The 15,981-nt window shown below is 30.9% G+C and overlaps 1 protein-coding gene across 1 annotated transcript; it reads right to left on the reverse strand.

The window, feature by feature from the left end:
- Positions 1 to 12,409: 12,409 nt before the first annotated feature.
- On the reverse strand, positions 12,410 to 15,253 carry LOC110999911 (circadian clock-controlled protein daywake-like). Its single transcript, XM_022269198.2, has 5 exons — positions 15,148 to 15,253; positions 14,620 to 14,857; positions 13,491 to 13,621; positions 12,713 to 12,859; positions 12,410 to 12,598 (listed from the first exon to the last, which is right to left on the reverse strand). Exons 1-5 carry the CDS (start codon positions 15,203 to 15,205, stop codon positions 12,447 to 12,449), a joined length of 726 nt encoding a protein of 241 aa, XP_022124890.2. The 5' UTR covers positions 15,206 to 15,253; the 3' UTR covers positions 12,410 to 12,446.
- Positions 15,254 to 15,981: the final 728 nt, after the last annotated feature.

Here is a 15,981-nt window from a genome sequence, read left to right on the forward strand (position 1 = left end):
CCGCTTCTTTACACAAAATAGTTCTTGTAAGCTGTTTACTTATCTACAAGAATAGAAATCAAGACATTTTGAATAAGCATTGTTCTTGTTACATAGATATGATTATTTGCCATGGTAACGCGCAAACGTCACGATTAAGTTATAAGTAGGATATGTATGATATTTATTTCATATTATAAGAATTTTTATTTATTTATTTATTCATAAGAAGATTCACAGCACAATACAAAAATAGATGAATATATACATAACAACATAGGCCAATTATAAATCTCCACAAATAGTTCATTTTATATAAATATATATAACAAGAAGGTACCTAAACATTACAAAAAAAATTTATTTGTAATTACGTCTTTCTGTCCGATTATAACGCAGACAGATCATAAGGTTTATTCATTCGAAATTCTTTTTCGCATCGCCTGTATTTGTACTGTACGTGTTGCTGGTAAATTCAAAAGTATATTTCTAATGGTACTAAATAAAGCACTGATGTGTCTCTTTTCATTAAACTGAAAAAACAATTTGACAGAAAGAGATAAAGAAACACAGATAAAGCGATACACTCAATACAATCGTTTTTAACAATGATCTAAATATAATACTGTAATATTAAATGTAATGCCAATAAATCATTTATGCTTCATTTAAATCTTAGAAATTCTATCTCCTTTACACTTCAATGGATACCGGTGCAACTCCACAATGATATTGCGAGGGCTAATGTAATTTTATTTCCTCTTCCATATTCATTTTTGCAGACTGTGCCGGCAAATTTAGATGTCAATTTCTTTTGATTGAGTTGGTTTAGAATTTATGTGAGAATTTTGAACTTGCGACAGAATGTATTGCTAATTTAAAACGATATAAAAACATCTTTAAACACCATTCAATAGTGATTAGCCCTGTGTGCCTGACACATAACGGTGTTAGTTTCCTATCGATGGAGGCGATAACTTTACTTATAAGCAATTGTTAACGGCCGGCACAGATGGACAAATTGGTTTACAGTATTCGGAATAGATTTGAGAACTGGCAGTAAATGTAAAATTAGAATCATTTAATGTATATTTCTTTTTTTATTGTTGTTTATCATCTTTTTTGACGTTCATAGGTGTACTGTATGTTACCTATATGAATAAATGATTTTTGTTTGTTTGTTTAAAAGTCGCTCGGTTAAACCACGATTTGTTTGCCTCTCTCTTTTTAACAATTTATTAAAATCCTTAAATAATAATGAAGATAGAATAGTGATTTTATACTGGTTACTTATACTCATAAATGGACCCAGTAAATAAAAATTAAAATGCTTAGTACTTACAATATTTATTCTTCTTGGAATATAAGACACAAATAAAAAGTGTTGTTCCATAATAATGAGTGCATTTCATGTTAGTTTCAACAATTTTAGTTATCTAATTTGCAATTGATGGCGGATGGAAAGTTAAAATGCAAGTCGTTTACAAATTCAATACCTACATTTACAGATTTCAAAAGAATTATATAAAATACATTTTTAAAACAATAGTACCCATCGCTTGGCAAAGAAAATATCGATGGTAGAGAACAAAGAGACGAGTAAATAATGACGTTGCACAAAGCAAAACAATTTGTGGGGTCTTATTTTCAGTTCACGCGTAATTATTTTTAAATATTTATAATTATTGTAAATAAAAAACATCTTAAGATAAGATTAGGTAACGTATACCTGAAACGTACGTTTTTTTTAAATTTCGTTAAAGTTACCTGTATTAACAGTTATATATATATATATGCATCCATTATCTTTTCTACTAAACATTTGCCGAACTCCTATTAAAAGGCTGGATCGATTTGAATGAATCTTTTCCTATGTGTTTGGCTGGCGCCCTGGCTGATTTAGATTTACTTATCTGCTCGTCAGATGGCACTGTAGTTGGTATCTAGGTTATATATCTATAAAGCAAACAAACAGCTGGTAAATATGTTAATCTTCTGTGCATGTGTTGGTAATTAAACTCCTAAACGGCAGAACCGAGTTTGTTGAATGTTTTTTTTTTGCGGTCGAGAATGATATACATTGCAAGATAGTTTTTTGTATGTAAGACGTGTGCACAGGAGAACCTCGCGTTTTTCGGATCCCCTTATCTATTATAAATTTTGAAAATGGTAACAATATATGATGAGGCCTAGTGGCTTCAGCGTGCGACTCTCATACCTGAGGTTGTGGGTTCGAGCCCCGGCTGTGCACCAATGGACTTTCTTTCTATGTGCGCATTTAAACAATATTTTACGCTTTTTCTTTTTATCATACATATTTTAATGGGTAGAAAAGGATATAACTGTTTGTATTTTCCGCGTTATTTGGTTATCATTTTTTAATGTCATATTTTTTTGAACAGAATATGGACATTTATAAGCACTAAAAATATTTCATATTCAAGTCAAAATACTTTATTCATAATAATAGTAGGCTAAGTGCTGCTTGTACTAAGTTTGCAAGCTTACTTGTATTTTTATTTCAAACTTATCTTTTATACTTTGCACTTTAAGTTTGTATGACTTTCATGGTTATGAAAAAATACTTTAAGTATTTGTTTGATACGACATTATTTAAAATGTATTTAAAGGTGGTATGTGTGCCTCATCACAACTAAGGCAATGAACTATGGGTTTCTCTTAAATATAACCATACAAATAAAGTTTTAAATAGGAATTTGATCGGTATAGGTGCACTGGATAAATTTTGATATAGTCGTCTGTTTCCAATAACAACCAGGCCAGAGGAAGAAAGGAGAACAGGGCGTGCTAAAAAAGGTGGAAGCGAATGGAGAAAGAAAGCCATGGATAGAGATTGTATTTGGAAAAAGTTCCAACCCGTGAAGGGGTTCCGACAAATGGTACAGAAGAAAATTAGGTTATGGAGTAAAAGAAAAGTTTTTAACAAATCTATATACTGTATATTCAACATTTGTAAAGATTGGAAATAAACTGGCTTATTATTATTATTACTCGCCAGAACTAAAAGTAATTATCCATGACAGAAGATGGTTTCTTATCTTTACAGTGGACATTAGTGAAGGAATGTATTCACGGGTCATTTATCGTGTTGTAATGTTACTATATGGGCCCAAGTGCAGAACGAACACTAATGTGGTGTCTTCATTGGGTACTTATTTTGAAGGATTCTTATTACTTTAAATATAGAAGAATGATTAACAAAAGACTACAAAATTTAGCTTAAACTAAAAGTAAGCATAATAAAATTACGAGACGACAAAAAACAAAAGGAAAAAAGTCCTTGAGATGGACGGTATTTTTTTATTGAGAAAGATATAACGTTTTGATTTCAATAGTTCTTTAAAAAAGCTACTTGCTAAGGACTCCCAAATTTTCCCGTGAAATATTACCTTATTTATTTACAAGCATGATATATATTAAATAATATATATAAATATATGATTTACATTAAAAAATATTACAGCACAAATATGTCATCCACTCTCCTATTTTGTAATCTATAAAATCAAGTCTTCCGCCGCGTCTATCTGTCGAATAATAATAATAAGCATTTATACATTTTTACGGGTCTCTAGTACAAATTATTTTGATATTCCGTTCAAAAGAAAAATTCTTGTACACGGGTTCGATCGTATAGTACTCATAAAAAATATCACGATAGGGAATTTTTCTATTGGAAATTGGTGTAGCTCATGAGGAATCGTTCTCGTTATAGTTTATTGAGGAGAAATCTATAAAGAAACATTCAAACGTGTACAACGGTCACTAAATCAGAATTTCTCCGAATACCTTTGTGATTTGTGTACAATATTTATTTGGTTGACTATTTCTTTCCCAAGTTAATGTAGAATGTAGACAAAGACATTAGGTTTTCATCTGGTCTTTGTGTAAAGCAAAGAACACTGCAATAATACATTAATGCTTAAAAACGGGCGAAGACGTTTCAAACGAACCTTTCTGGAAAAGTTAGAAAAATAGTGAACTGTATTCTTTATCACAGTTATACTAGACGACAGTAAGCGTTTATTAACAATTATACCTATATATATAAGTATTTTTTATTAAATTGTTGTATTGGTTACAAGCCAGATATTGAGTTTAAAAAATATAACCAGCGTTTCGATTTTCCTTCGTGAGTTGGAACACATGACTAAGTACCAGGCTAACCCTGAGGCATGAGGTGATGGTATTCTAGAATTTTTAATTCTTTAAATAAATATAAATTGTGTCAATTACTAAATACAACAAAAACTAAAATTCCTGAAAAATATTTAAATCATATTACGCAGCGGAGTGTCAAAATAAATTTGAATATTTTATAAGATTGAGCTGACGAAATAAACCTATAAATGAAAACCCAAGGCTTTTAGGGGAATTATTTTTATGAGAGTGTAAACGCTTTTTTGGCTAACAATACCAAATAACAATATTAAAACAGCATATTTATACATTATATGCTATTTTATTTTTTGTTTAAAATTTAATAGCTTTATTAAAATCTTTTTTGTAATTTCATCATTAAAACTTGCAGATATTGGCATTATATTTAACTTTAAATTACTTAAGTGACGATGAATTATACAAGTTTTAATTACTTTGTTTTTTTTTAGAATTTTAAAGGCTAAACCGCTTTGAATAGAGCTACATACACAAAAGTGGTTGTCAAATCTTTAAAAGTAATAAAAATGTTTTACTTGAAGTACTGAGGGGCCATACTTATTAATAGCTCTTCGGGGTGTCCCACGGAACATTAACTTTGGAGATATAAAGACCCTAGTTCTTTTTCATTACACAGCTTATATTACGTAGATTAAGGAAAATAATTGTAGAATTCGCCACAAAATACATTGGAGTTGGGTCAGCCAAGAATTGTAATTTAGAAATATATTTTTGGTATTATTAATAGGTTAAATAAGACGCAAAGGAGATCGGGAAGACGAGAGACGGGGACGTGCAAAGAGTACGACGTACTTCCGACGACTGATGAGGCTTTACATCTGGAACAACCACCGGCGAAACAGTCTCAGTCACAAAAATGCACGCAAACGCGAAGACAAAGCGCTTCAGACCTCACATGGCGCATATCCTGACTGGGCACGGGGCTTTTAATAGAGTCCCTGTTAACACAGCTTCGAACTGAAGAAAAGCCTTACGTGTGACTGTGACTAAACGACCAAACGGTGGTTTTTACTAGTTGACTCTCCGACTATCGAAAGAGCCAGGTGCGATCTGGACCTCGAGACTAGGTATCCTGGGATGGGCTATCCGACATATTGCTCGAGCATAGATCGCAGCTAGAGAAACTCTGCCATAAAATTGACGAATACATTAATAATTTAAAATTACGTGGGTAACACTGAAAATGTTTAGAACTGGCCAGTTAGAAACATTGTCAATGAAAACTTTTTTAATTTCAATTTTAGAACTCTTTGTTAGTAGGCGGCGGGTCCTGCCACAGATATGATACAAAATATTACTAAAGTCGTCGCAGACCAATATTGCTTTAATTGTAAAAAAAGCTAGCTAACTAGCTAGCCGCTGTCTTGTTAAATATATCCCGAAGCACCTGATAATTCCGACAAGTAAGGAGGTCACAGTGTCCTTAATCGACAGGTACCGCGTAAATAGGGGCACTTAGCCGCCGTATTGGCAATTAGGTTCGAGCGACTTGTCTAATGAAGATCGAACGTAACACAACTTACGCCTTGATAAATATTTAATACGACATATCATTGTCTACGGCATTTACAACGCATCTTGATATGTTTCTTGTGAAGTACATTATTATATTTAACTATTGACTACAAATTATCAACAAACAAGACCAAACACTAATTGTTTAGTTTTTTCCAGTACCAATATTTAATGCTTTTACTAATAAACGAGAGAGATGGTTGTAATAATTTTATTGTATGATAAATATTTTTGAGTTAAGAAAAGAAAGAACTAAATTGTTAAAAGTTTTCAACGCAAACTTTATAACTAGTGAGATTTGAACTCGTTTAATTTACGTTGATTATGTTCGTTAGTTAAATTCAAACAACTTTAACAAGGCTTAAGTATTTTCAAGCAGTTATGGCCTAGTGGCTTCAGCGAGCGACTCTCGTCCCTGAGGTCGTAGGTTCGTTCCTCGGATGTGACTTTGACTAGATATAGAAGACATAGACTTTCCTTTTTAAGTGAATCGAATCAAATTAAAAAAACATTTATTTATATAGGTAACATAAAGTACACTTAAAAATCGTCAAAAAATAAATAAACATTGAATGCCTCTAATTTAACATTTACTGCCAGTTCTCAAACACAACAAAAGACACTTATATAGATATATCATTGTGTTCAATACTCATTTATTTTTTTTAACTATAAACCTGAAGTCAATTCGTACCTTGAATATCATATTGTTTTTCCTTTTTTCCAAAACTGTTCAAAAAACAAAAAGGAAGAAAATTATGAAAAACAAGGTTTATATTATATCTTTATATTTATCACTGGCGAATGCGAAAAGTCATTTCCTTTCCCTGAATTAAAGCGTTTTTTCTAATTCAGGGTGTACTACACAAAACCATTCGATTGTGCTATCTATATACGTTTACCTGTTTTAATTTAATGTTTTGAAAAAAGGTAAATAGATCATATAATAGATGATATAGATTTAGATCATATTACATTTACAGTATTTTATTTTAATTTAATTTAAATAAAGAAATCTTGCATTAAAGAACTACTTCATCTATCTATATGAGTGTGGTTTGTCTCACGTTTAATTTGGAACCAGTTCAATAGAATTCTAATAAAAGCCAAAAACGTTAGCGTAATTTTGACGGAAAGGATTATTTAGAATTAAAGTATGTAGTAAGTTACGATTAAATCAAATTATTTGTTTGTAGTAATTACTTTTATTTGAGGTATCGTAGCGTACTATTGAGGAATGAGAAAAATATTAATTAATTTTTTTTTAATTATATAATTTATTCTATTTTCACATGCATTTTTAGGATTAATTAAACTGAAGTAGTTGTCAACGTGTAATATGTTCCTATCATCTTTAAGTTTGCATGTTGAATGCAGTACAATAATGTATTATTCACTGCTTTTCGCCATTAGTTTTTTAAACTACAGACCACAGAGGCTGGAAATGGTTCGCATTGAACGTAAACAAATCGAATCAAATAATGTGTGAGTCAGTAATGCAAAAGATTTTTGTCACAAAATACAGGTCTAAGCCCCAATGCGCTGAAGATTTACATTTCCATTCTCGGCTTCGCAGTGGCTAGTCAAACTCTATATCGAACGAATCTCGGCTCCTCGGGGCGTTAGGCTATCTTGCTAGGATTTAGTACGAGCATAACGTCTTTATCGCTTCGAAGAATGTCTTTTGTATCTCAAATGAATCTCTTATAAAATCAACACTTTCTGTTTCAAATTTGTTTTGGTTCAACTTTCAAAAATTTCAAAGGTTTTGACATTCCGCGATAATTTTCGTAAATACGTCAATAAAATAATTATAATAATTCTATAATACAATTTACATTATATTTTAAAATATTTACGAGTTTAAAGTTATTTAGTTCTGAATTAAGGCGGACGAAATCGCGTGGCACTGAGTGTAAAATAACTGTAACAAATTCGTGGAAAAGTTGTACAAAATGTCATATTACTGAATACGTGAACGTCACTTTAGATTATCTTTTGGAACAGTAATACTAAATTGTTTTACATAAATCTGAAAATTATAATGTGAACTTCCGATGACGAACGATACATTCAGTCAAGAATAGGATAACTTTATATTACAAAAGTATTTAGTTATAATAGAATAAAGCCTACTTAGCGAACATTTACCTCACGTTTCGAGTGCCTTTTGTAAATATAAATTTCAATATGTATTAGTATCCACTTAAAAACGTTTCATTTTACCTGAACTTTCGTGAAGGAAATAAAAAAATATTTTAGTATAGTTATCTAAAGGTTATAATTAGTCAAATAGGGGTATATATTATAATTATGCTGTTCAGTTATGAAGGCTTAGGTAGTTAGGAGTTGTAAAACTATTAAAATATTATCCGATATTAAAGCGCAGCACCTGTCAGAAACTAATAATCTCGTTTAATATAAAAAGTTCAGCTACGCTTCGCTGGCTTCAAAATTATATTGGAACAAAATTCAATATAGAACTATATTTAGACACGACAATCTTTTACATCAGCTGTAAACTATAGAAATTAAAAATAAATTTGTGGTGCTACAACCTCTTTAGTCTGGGCATCAGATTTCAGAAACTATTTGATTATTCGTCGAGCAATGACAGCCTAATAACATTGCCAGTGTATACATGGTTATATTATATATTCCAGAGTACTCGACGAAAAGCAAATTGCCCCCGACGCAAAAAAGGACCGCATCCCATCCCAATCTGCTACTCTCACCACACGAGACGCGGTGGACCTATTGCATCACATTATGCCGGTTTTCTGAGAGACTGTGGTACTGCCCATTTGGCTGAAGCCCGAAGACACCAGCATGGCACTCCCACTAGGAAGGGATTGACTGATTGCACTTGTGAAATAACCTTTATCACAGGTTATTTCACCAGCGGGCTAGGGCAGTCGGGCGGGTGCCGACGCCAAAAACGCCGTTTGACACGTAACCGAAAAATAAATTTAAATTGCAAGAAAAATCTAGTGGTGGATCCACTAGTAAATTGTCATTGTACGCTGTATTAAACAAATAATCTTTAACCCATTACACTTCAGAGTTTTTACAGAATTGTTAAAGAATTATTAATACCCTTATTTTTGTAATTATATATTTTTGTTATTAATGGCTTGGCTTGGCTTGCTTAACGGAAAATGTGGCGGTATAATTTTTTTATATTATTTTTTTTATTATTTTTAGATGTATCACTTCAATTATACTGTTCTTCATAAAATCTACGAACAGCTTTTATAAACGCTAAGTAATGATTAAGTGGAAGAGTTTAGAAGGTTTACGCACTAGACCACCGACATGCTTTTCTACGCTTTGAACATAAATTGCATAAAGCATATATTTATCAGAAACAGAAGTTTCTTTCTCATTCGCTTAAGTGTAAAACACTTCCTTGCAGTGTTGAAATTTCGAACGGAACAATGCGAAATCATAAAGTAGTTAATGTCATTGTGAAGTGAACAAATAAGGACTTTCTCAAGTTTCATGACTTTAATTTAGTTTTCCTCATCAGCTCTCAATAAATAAGGGTACTAATGAGAAACTCGAACACATCAAGAGTCTCAAACAGAAGTTTCTATTGGATTGACTTGAAATCTCTTTGAGGACCAGTAATATATATGCCCGGATACTTTATTCATTAAAATTTAATTATCATAAGGATTTTTTAAATACATCAAGAGGTGATATACAGAATAATTGAACTAACAAAACATTTTAATAGTTTTTTTTAGTTTTGTTATGTGTGTTTTTGTATAAGGTGATAAAGGATAAATAAATAAATAAGACGTCGGTTAAAAAATGTGTCCAAAAGGACATTTTACAATTCTAAGTATAAATTGGTCTTCGTCGAGTGTTCGTCTTATAAAATCTTACATACATCCAACATACAAACATGATTAAGGGCGTATTATTGTCTAATATTTGACTGTTCAAACTGTCTGGAAACATATCCAGCACCACATAGAAGAACTGGTATCATTGTAGGTAGACCCTTTGAAAATAAAACGGAAGTCTTAAAGGTCCAGAAGTATGTATAAAAACTTGCTATTCTAAAGCGACCACATAGAGCTAAATTGTTTTTCTGCCCGCAAGCGATTTGGCGTCAGTCCTTACGAAATACAAGAGCCCCGCTTCAAGTGTCAGGCGGAAGAAGTTCATTGGCCTTTCAATGATATATATCTTGTAACTATTGAAAACGGATTTGTAATATATGTTAAAGGATATGTACTTTAAAAATAAATTTAATATGTTAAAACCATGATGCAAACCTGTTTCAAAGTTGCTTTTTGGTCTCGTATTTTTAAATATAGTAAGGAAGAAATATTGATCAGTTCATCAGATCAGCCATCATCGACTATTAAGACATTATGATTATATAATACAGATGTATATTATTGTTTTCTATAATATTGTTTTTGCCACCACTAAAATCTTCAAACATTGAGTTGAATAATAATAATAATATGTATAGAATATTAGGAAAGTTCATCTCGGTTGACATTCACGTAAACTCAGCTTACATTTTTCCTGACGATGCGATTATTTTATACCCAAATGCTCAAATTTAATGGTATTCAGTGAAAGCATGACAACCCCCTCGATGGTTCTCGACCGAATCTTTTCAGATAAGATACTGCTCAAATCTGTGAACCTTATTTTTCGTACAAAAGATTCAAGAGTGTGGACATCTGAAAATCTTGTTTAAGTATTTTATCCATCAGTGCCTTTTGAATTGAACACCTTTCTGGAGGAACTTATTTAATAATTTGTTATATTATTATATAATATACCAACTCTACATCTTTTAATAAATATAACTGCTACTGGTTTATTTATCTCGTACGTTTAAAATAATTTGTAGATAACCTATATCATATTTTGATTATTTATAGCTCATTTATGTTGCAAATAAAGGGACATAACGTTTGTTTGCATTTCTTATATTTCATTGAGTACAGATAAGGTAAACTTTTGAAATAAATATATATATTTTTTAAAACAATATATTAATGATAATATTTGTAGTTAATTTCCCATAATGAAGACATTGTTACAAAGGGATATTTTGCAAAACCACATATTTTATTATAACACCGAAAGATAATCTAAAATCCATCGTAATCTTACCTTTTCATGCCATTGTATACAGAGTGAAGGTTCAATTCATACGGCTTTTAACAAACTCAAGGAACAAGAAGCTTTTACCGCGAAGGAAGTACGATAAATGCGTTGTGATACCTTAAGTAATGCTGAAATTTGTTCTTAAATACATTGTTTATTAGAGTATCTAACGATAAATATATATACATCTGGTGGAATCATGGGCTGAGGCGACCACTCGAAGCCAAATCTGGAGCAATCTAAAGTCCATACATGGAACTTAGTTATTTAATCTATGCAGATATTTTTGTTTAATTATTATTAAATATGCAAAAATACATTCGTAGATTTCACTCTTCTCATTTTACGTCCACAGTCGAGAGGCGTGATGTAGAATGATAGGAAGTTATTTTAAAGGAATACTGACCGGTCAGTAGACCGGCTTTTTCTCTCGGCCTACTGATGACCCTCTGTCTTCTTTGCTGATGAGTAGGGATTTTGTGACAAATTTAATCTCTATGCTCAGATTCTTCACCCTCCTCCTCGAGCCGGTTGACCGATAGTATTAGAGAACAAGATTTCGTATGGACCCGTCAGTTCTCTTTATGATGGAGCAATAGGTACTTAAATATCCATTTAATTTGTGTCCAACATCAAACTTAGCCAAACTTAGTCTCGACTCTGAATAAATAAATAAATAAACAGTACACAATGCTTCTTCCGTTTAACAGGTAGGGTTTGTAAAAGGATCGAAATTTGATTACACATCAACATTAACACAAACTTCTTGATTGGTTTCATCGTTAATCTCAATTTTGATTTGCTATAAAATCGATAATAAAATTTATTTTTAGATATTTATTATTAAATGAATCTACTTTTGAACATAGGAATTAACCAAAGTATATTCATAAACAGTTACATTTTGAAATTCGGCATCATTAATGAAAATTATACCACACAACGAAACCTACAAAGTGCATAAATTATCGTCAATGATAGGCTATACAAATGTCTTTAATTGGTGGAATGAATCGGATATTTAAAACGTTTTCCACGTTATTGAAATCTCTGAACGAATTTAACAAAAATAAGTGTATATGTTATCAACACGTTCTGCCTGTTTAAACCCGATTAAATATTTTCAAGGACGTTATTAATTCACGTTCATAAGTGTTTACCTATATGGATAAAGATATTGTGAGTTTAAGGACAATTTCCTTTTTAGTAGCTTAAATAGAGATAACTTATTAAATAACGTCTTGTATTTCCTTATATTTAATAAAAGGAAATATAATAATAATTATTATTATATTTTTATATACATATAATTATTATTTATATTACAATATAATATTAATTATCTAATCGTAAGATTAGCTTTTTACTTTGTTATTAATATTTTTTTGTATTACTTTAGATTAAGGGTCTATATCTATTATACATTTTTATAAATATTGGTTATGCACTTCTTATGCTTTACTCGTAATTTTTGTTTTTTTGTTTTTCTCTAACTAGGGTTGCCCGGAAGAGATCGCTTGTAAGCCATAAAACCGTCCGTTATATATACATATATAAAATAAAAATACTGTCACCCTTATATTATCATCCTTATATTTAAAGCTATAAAAGTATCATTCAGGCATTAGTTCTTCATAGGGAACTTGTTTGAGAAGTATCGCAACATTTTTTACGACGGAGGCTGTTAGGCTCTCGCAAATAGATGGACCCACATCTGCCACGACCTCGCGCCACATTTCATTGATGAGCTTGTTGATTTGATCACCTGGAACCAAATTTTTTGGACTAAATTAACAATATAATTTTGATTAAATAAAATTCAAGCAATTCTATATAATGTATTTAAAAAAATTCAATTCAATTAAATAAAGCTACTTACCGATATTCTTGTCATTTAGTAGATTTTCTAATCGGAAAACCGCCTTTTCTACTTCATATTTCACATCATGTTTTGTTATGTTCCAGTGGATTTTCCCATCTTGAAGTACATGCTCATACCATATCTGAATGCGTAGTAAAGTATTTTCTAAAAAAAACATTGATGGTATATGTATAATTTATATATATGGCCGAGGTATCCGCTGCCATTATAGTTATTTAATAACTTCAAAGTTAAATTAGTTAAAATCAGTTACGATTTACAAATTAACAGACCATTTGATAGTCTGTAGTATTGTAATAGTCTTTATTACTTATGTTGAAGTAATGGTGTTAGTGCCAGCTCCATAGTCATTATTATTATCGACTGATTAGTCGTTTCAAAATAAACCATTCCAAACAACCGTATTAACGGTTTTGCACTATTTTGATTTTGACGTTATTAAATAATGAAAAGGGCTGCCGATACCAGCGCCATTGCACCGACATAATAATATATGTATATTGTGTTTATGTTCAACTTTAAAGTTACAAAGTGAACTAAGCACTTAGATACTTATAATTCATTTATTCCGGCCATAAGTTTTGTATGCAAATACCACGAATAATTAACCGCTAAGAAAGGTCAGTCAAATAAAGTTTGTTAAAAATATAATCTTAATATCTTGGCACTTATGCAGAACCAAATCTATAGAAACCGTATTGATACAAGTGTCAAATATGCAAACTAAATCATATAAATGCAAAATGAAAACATATTAATAAAATATTTTTCTTACTAAGTCTTATCGACGCATCGCCACTAGAACGAATCGCTAAAAGTAGAATTTTTCCGCTGACCTCATATTCATTTTTTACATCGAGATTAACCAAAGCGTCAGCAACTATTATTTTTTTATCCAGGTCAAACCTTAAACAAAGAATACATATAATGTTATTTTATGATGGCCAATTTTAAGCAAGGAAGCCAAAATGCACGTATAGTATAAGTATTTGAGAAATTAAATAGGTAATTAATTTAATTTAAGAAAAATTCGCAATTGTGATCATAATTAGAACTGTTTTAAAAAACAAGCAGATAGGTACTCATCTGTATTTTAATAATCGAAGCCTAATATCAAAGAGATTTTGGCTATACATTTATTTCTAAAACTAAAACTGTTCAGAGAATAATATTTTAATGAATATCAAATTTTCATAACCGCGGGTTTTCTCACTTCATTACTTCTTTTGTTTTAAACGACTCTTCTGCGGCTAATTTCTTCCCATAAAGACCCAATGTTATTCATAATTAGAGACCAGGAGTTAATTGACTGTTAACTAATTTATGTCGCATAGTTCCTTACAAGTACACAAAATACGGTTTGGTTAATTAAATTATTTATTCCTACAAGATAATGTAAAAACTGGAAAACCAGTTCCATGACCATCCAAACTATAAAATATGAATATTTGTAAGTCATCATATATACAATCTTAATGCTCGATGTTTTGATTTAATACATTACATACACTGCTCTAATGCTTAATTTTTTATGATGATTTGCAAAATATAACCTATGCAGTGAAATACCCTCTTAATAATAATTTATATGATACATAGTACATACGACAATAACAGCTCACTGATTGTATAAGTGTCTCCTCTGAAATGTTGAATGGTAATGCCACAGAGGGGTACCTTGTAATCATCAATCATGTACATCCTCGGCCCAGAACGTAATGATACATATATCCTAAACTACACAGTCTAATTTCTTACGCCCTCGCCCGGTAACGCACAACCCTCCAAAACGCATAACACAAATTTGAATTCATATAAATAAACTTGGGGACCGGGAATCGAATCCGATACTTGTTGCCGTAATGAATAAGTAATGCAAAAATAATAAATAAGAAAATGCTTACTTCAAGCCCTTTAGCTGCAGCTTGGAGAGTCCTTTGAAATAATTATTTTTAAATACTATTTTTAAGCCCTTCTCATCAGGTATATACACCTTCATTTCGGGTATGTATAATGGATCCAAAGACGGTAAATCTCTTCCAGGGTCTCCCATCGAGAACAGGCGAATCGAGTCTTGACCCGATTTTAAGGCACACTCATTCAAGTTTGGATCATTTCTTGAACATGATTTGAGGTAATTAGCTAAAACATGAGTTTTTGCCTTAAATTCACACAGGCCTTTCAATATCTACTTTTGTAGGAACAAAACAAGTTTATAACTACTTAAAAGCGGTCAATAACATATGCTTGCTCTTTATTGATTTAATAAATGTCAATTTTTGATAAAATAAATCTTACGATATCATAAAGATATTTAAAAAAGTAGTCTCTACTATACATATACATATATACATATTTAAAACCTACTTTAAAAACCTAAAACGCAGATAAGATGGAACAACGATTCAAAAAATATATACGTGTTTACTTACGTAAGCCCAACGGCGTAACACTGCAGACCGCTAAAAAGAAAACAAAAACTCCCAACATGCTATATGACCCTTACTTCGTGTATGACACTTTGTAACCGAGTTACCGGCTGTTCCTCGACATCTCGACTTTATACATGTCATATAAATTGTACCTTACAACTCCTCATTACACGCTGACGTCTTTTTCTAATAGCATATAGTTAATTTCCAGTAAATACTAAATAATACGATAATAATATATTCTTATTCATATTGCATTTTAAAATATTATATATAGAAGTATATTATATGGATTGATTATTATTTTTAGCTTTTCTGGTATTTACGACTAATAGTTATTTCACTTGTTTTGTTCTGATTAACTGCTTTTATTCATATCATGCTTTAATGTTGAGTCTGTTTATTCTTTGGAAGTTCTTAGTTTTGACATACCTGTTAATTAAAATAATTTAATTTAACTGTGTTTATATATTCAATTGGTTCGGTTGTTTCTATTTATTCTTTTTTGTACCACTTTGAAATTATTAATTTATTATTGTGACATGTTATTTTGTGACTAAACTAATAAAATTAGTCTAATATTTTAATCATTCAAATGAGACTGGAAAACGTGAGGATTTTTGTTGGAGTAACGAAAAGGAACCCCATATGTATTCAGACTATAATCTTTATTTAATTATAATTAATATTTTTAAAGAAAAACACTTTTTTAACGGATTATAGATATGTATTATTATATTTAAACTTATAATTATTTGTACATAATTTTAAATTTAAACCGACGTTTCGCGTGCTTTACAGCGTGCGTGGTCATGGTGACAAACGGTTTAAATT

The sequence above is a fragment of the Pieris rapae genome, chromosome 9, assembly GCF_905147795.1.
Source record: "Pieris rapae chromosome 9, ilPieRapa1.1, whole genome shotgun sequence".
NCBI lineage: Eukaryota > Metazoa > Arthropoda > Insecta > Lepidoptera > Pieridae > Pieris > Pieris rapae.

Bases quoted from the DNA above. Each gene is read 5' to 3' on its own strand.
- LOC110999911 (XM_022269198.2), bottom strand. From the start codon at position 15,205: ATGTTGGGAGTTTTTGTTTTCTTTTTAGCGGTCTGCAGTGTTACGCCG. The intron at 14,858-15,147 runs GTAAGTAAACAC...CTCATGTTTTAG, and splicing joins TGTTACGCCGTTGGGCTTAC to CTAATTACCTCAAATCATGT. The intron at 12,599-12,712 runs GTAAGTAGCTTT...ATTTGGTTCCAG, and splicing joins ACTAAATGACAAGAATATCG to GTGATCAAATCAACAAGCTC.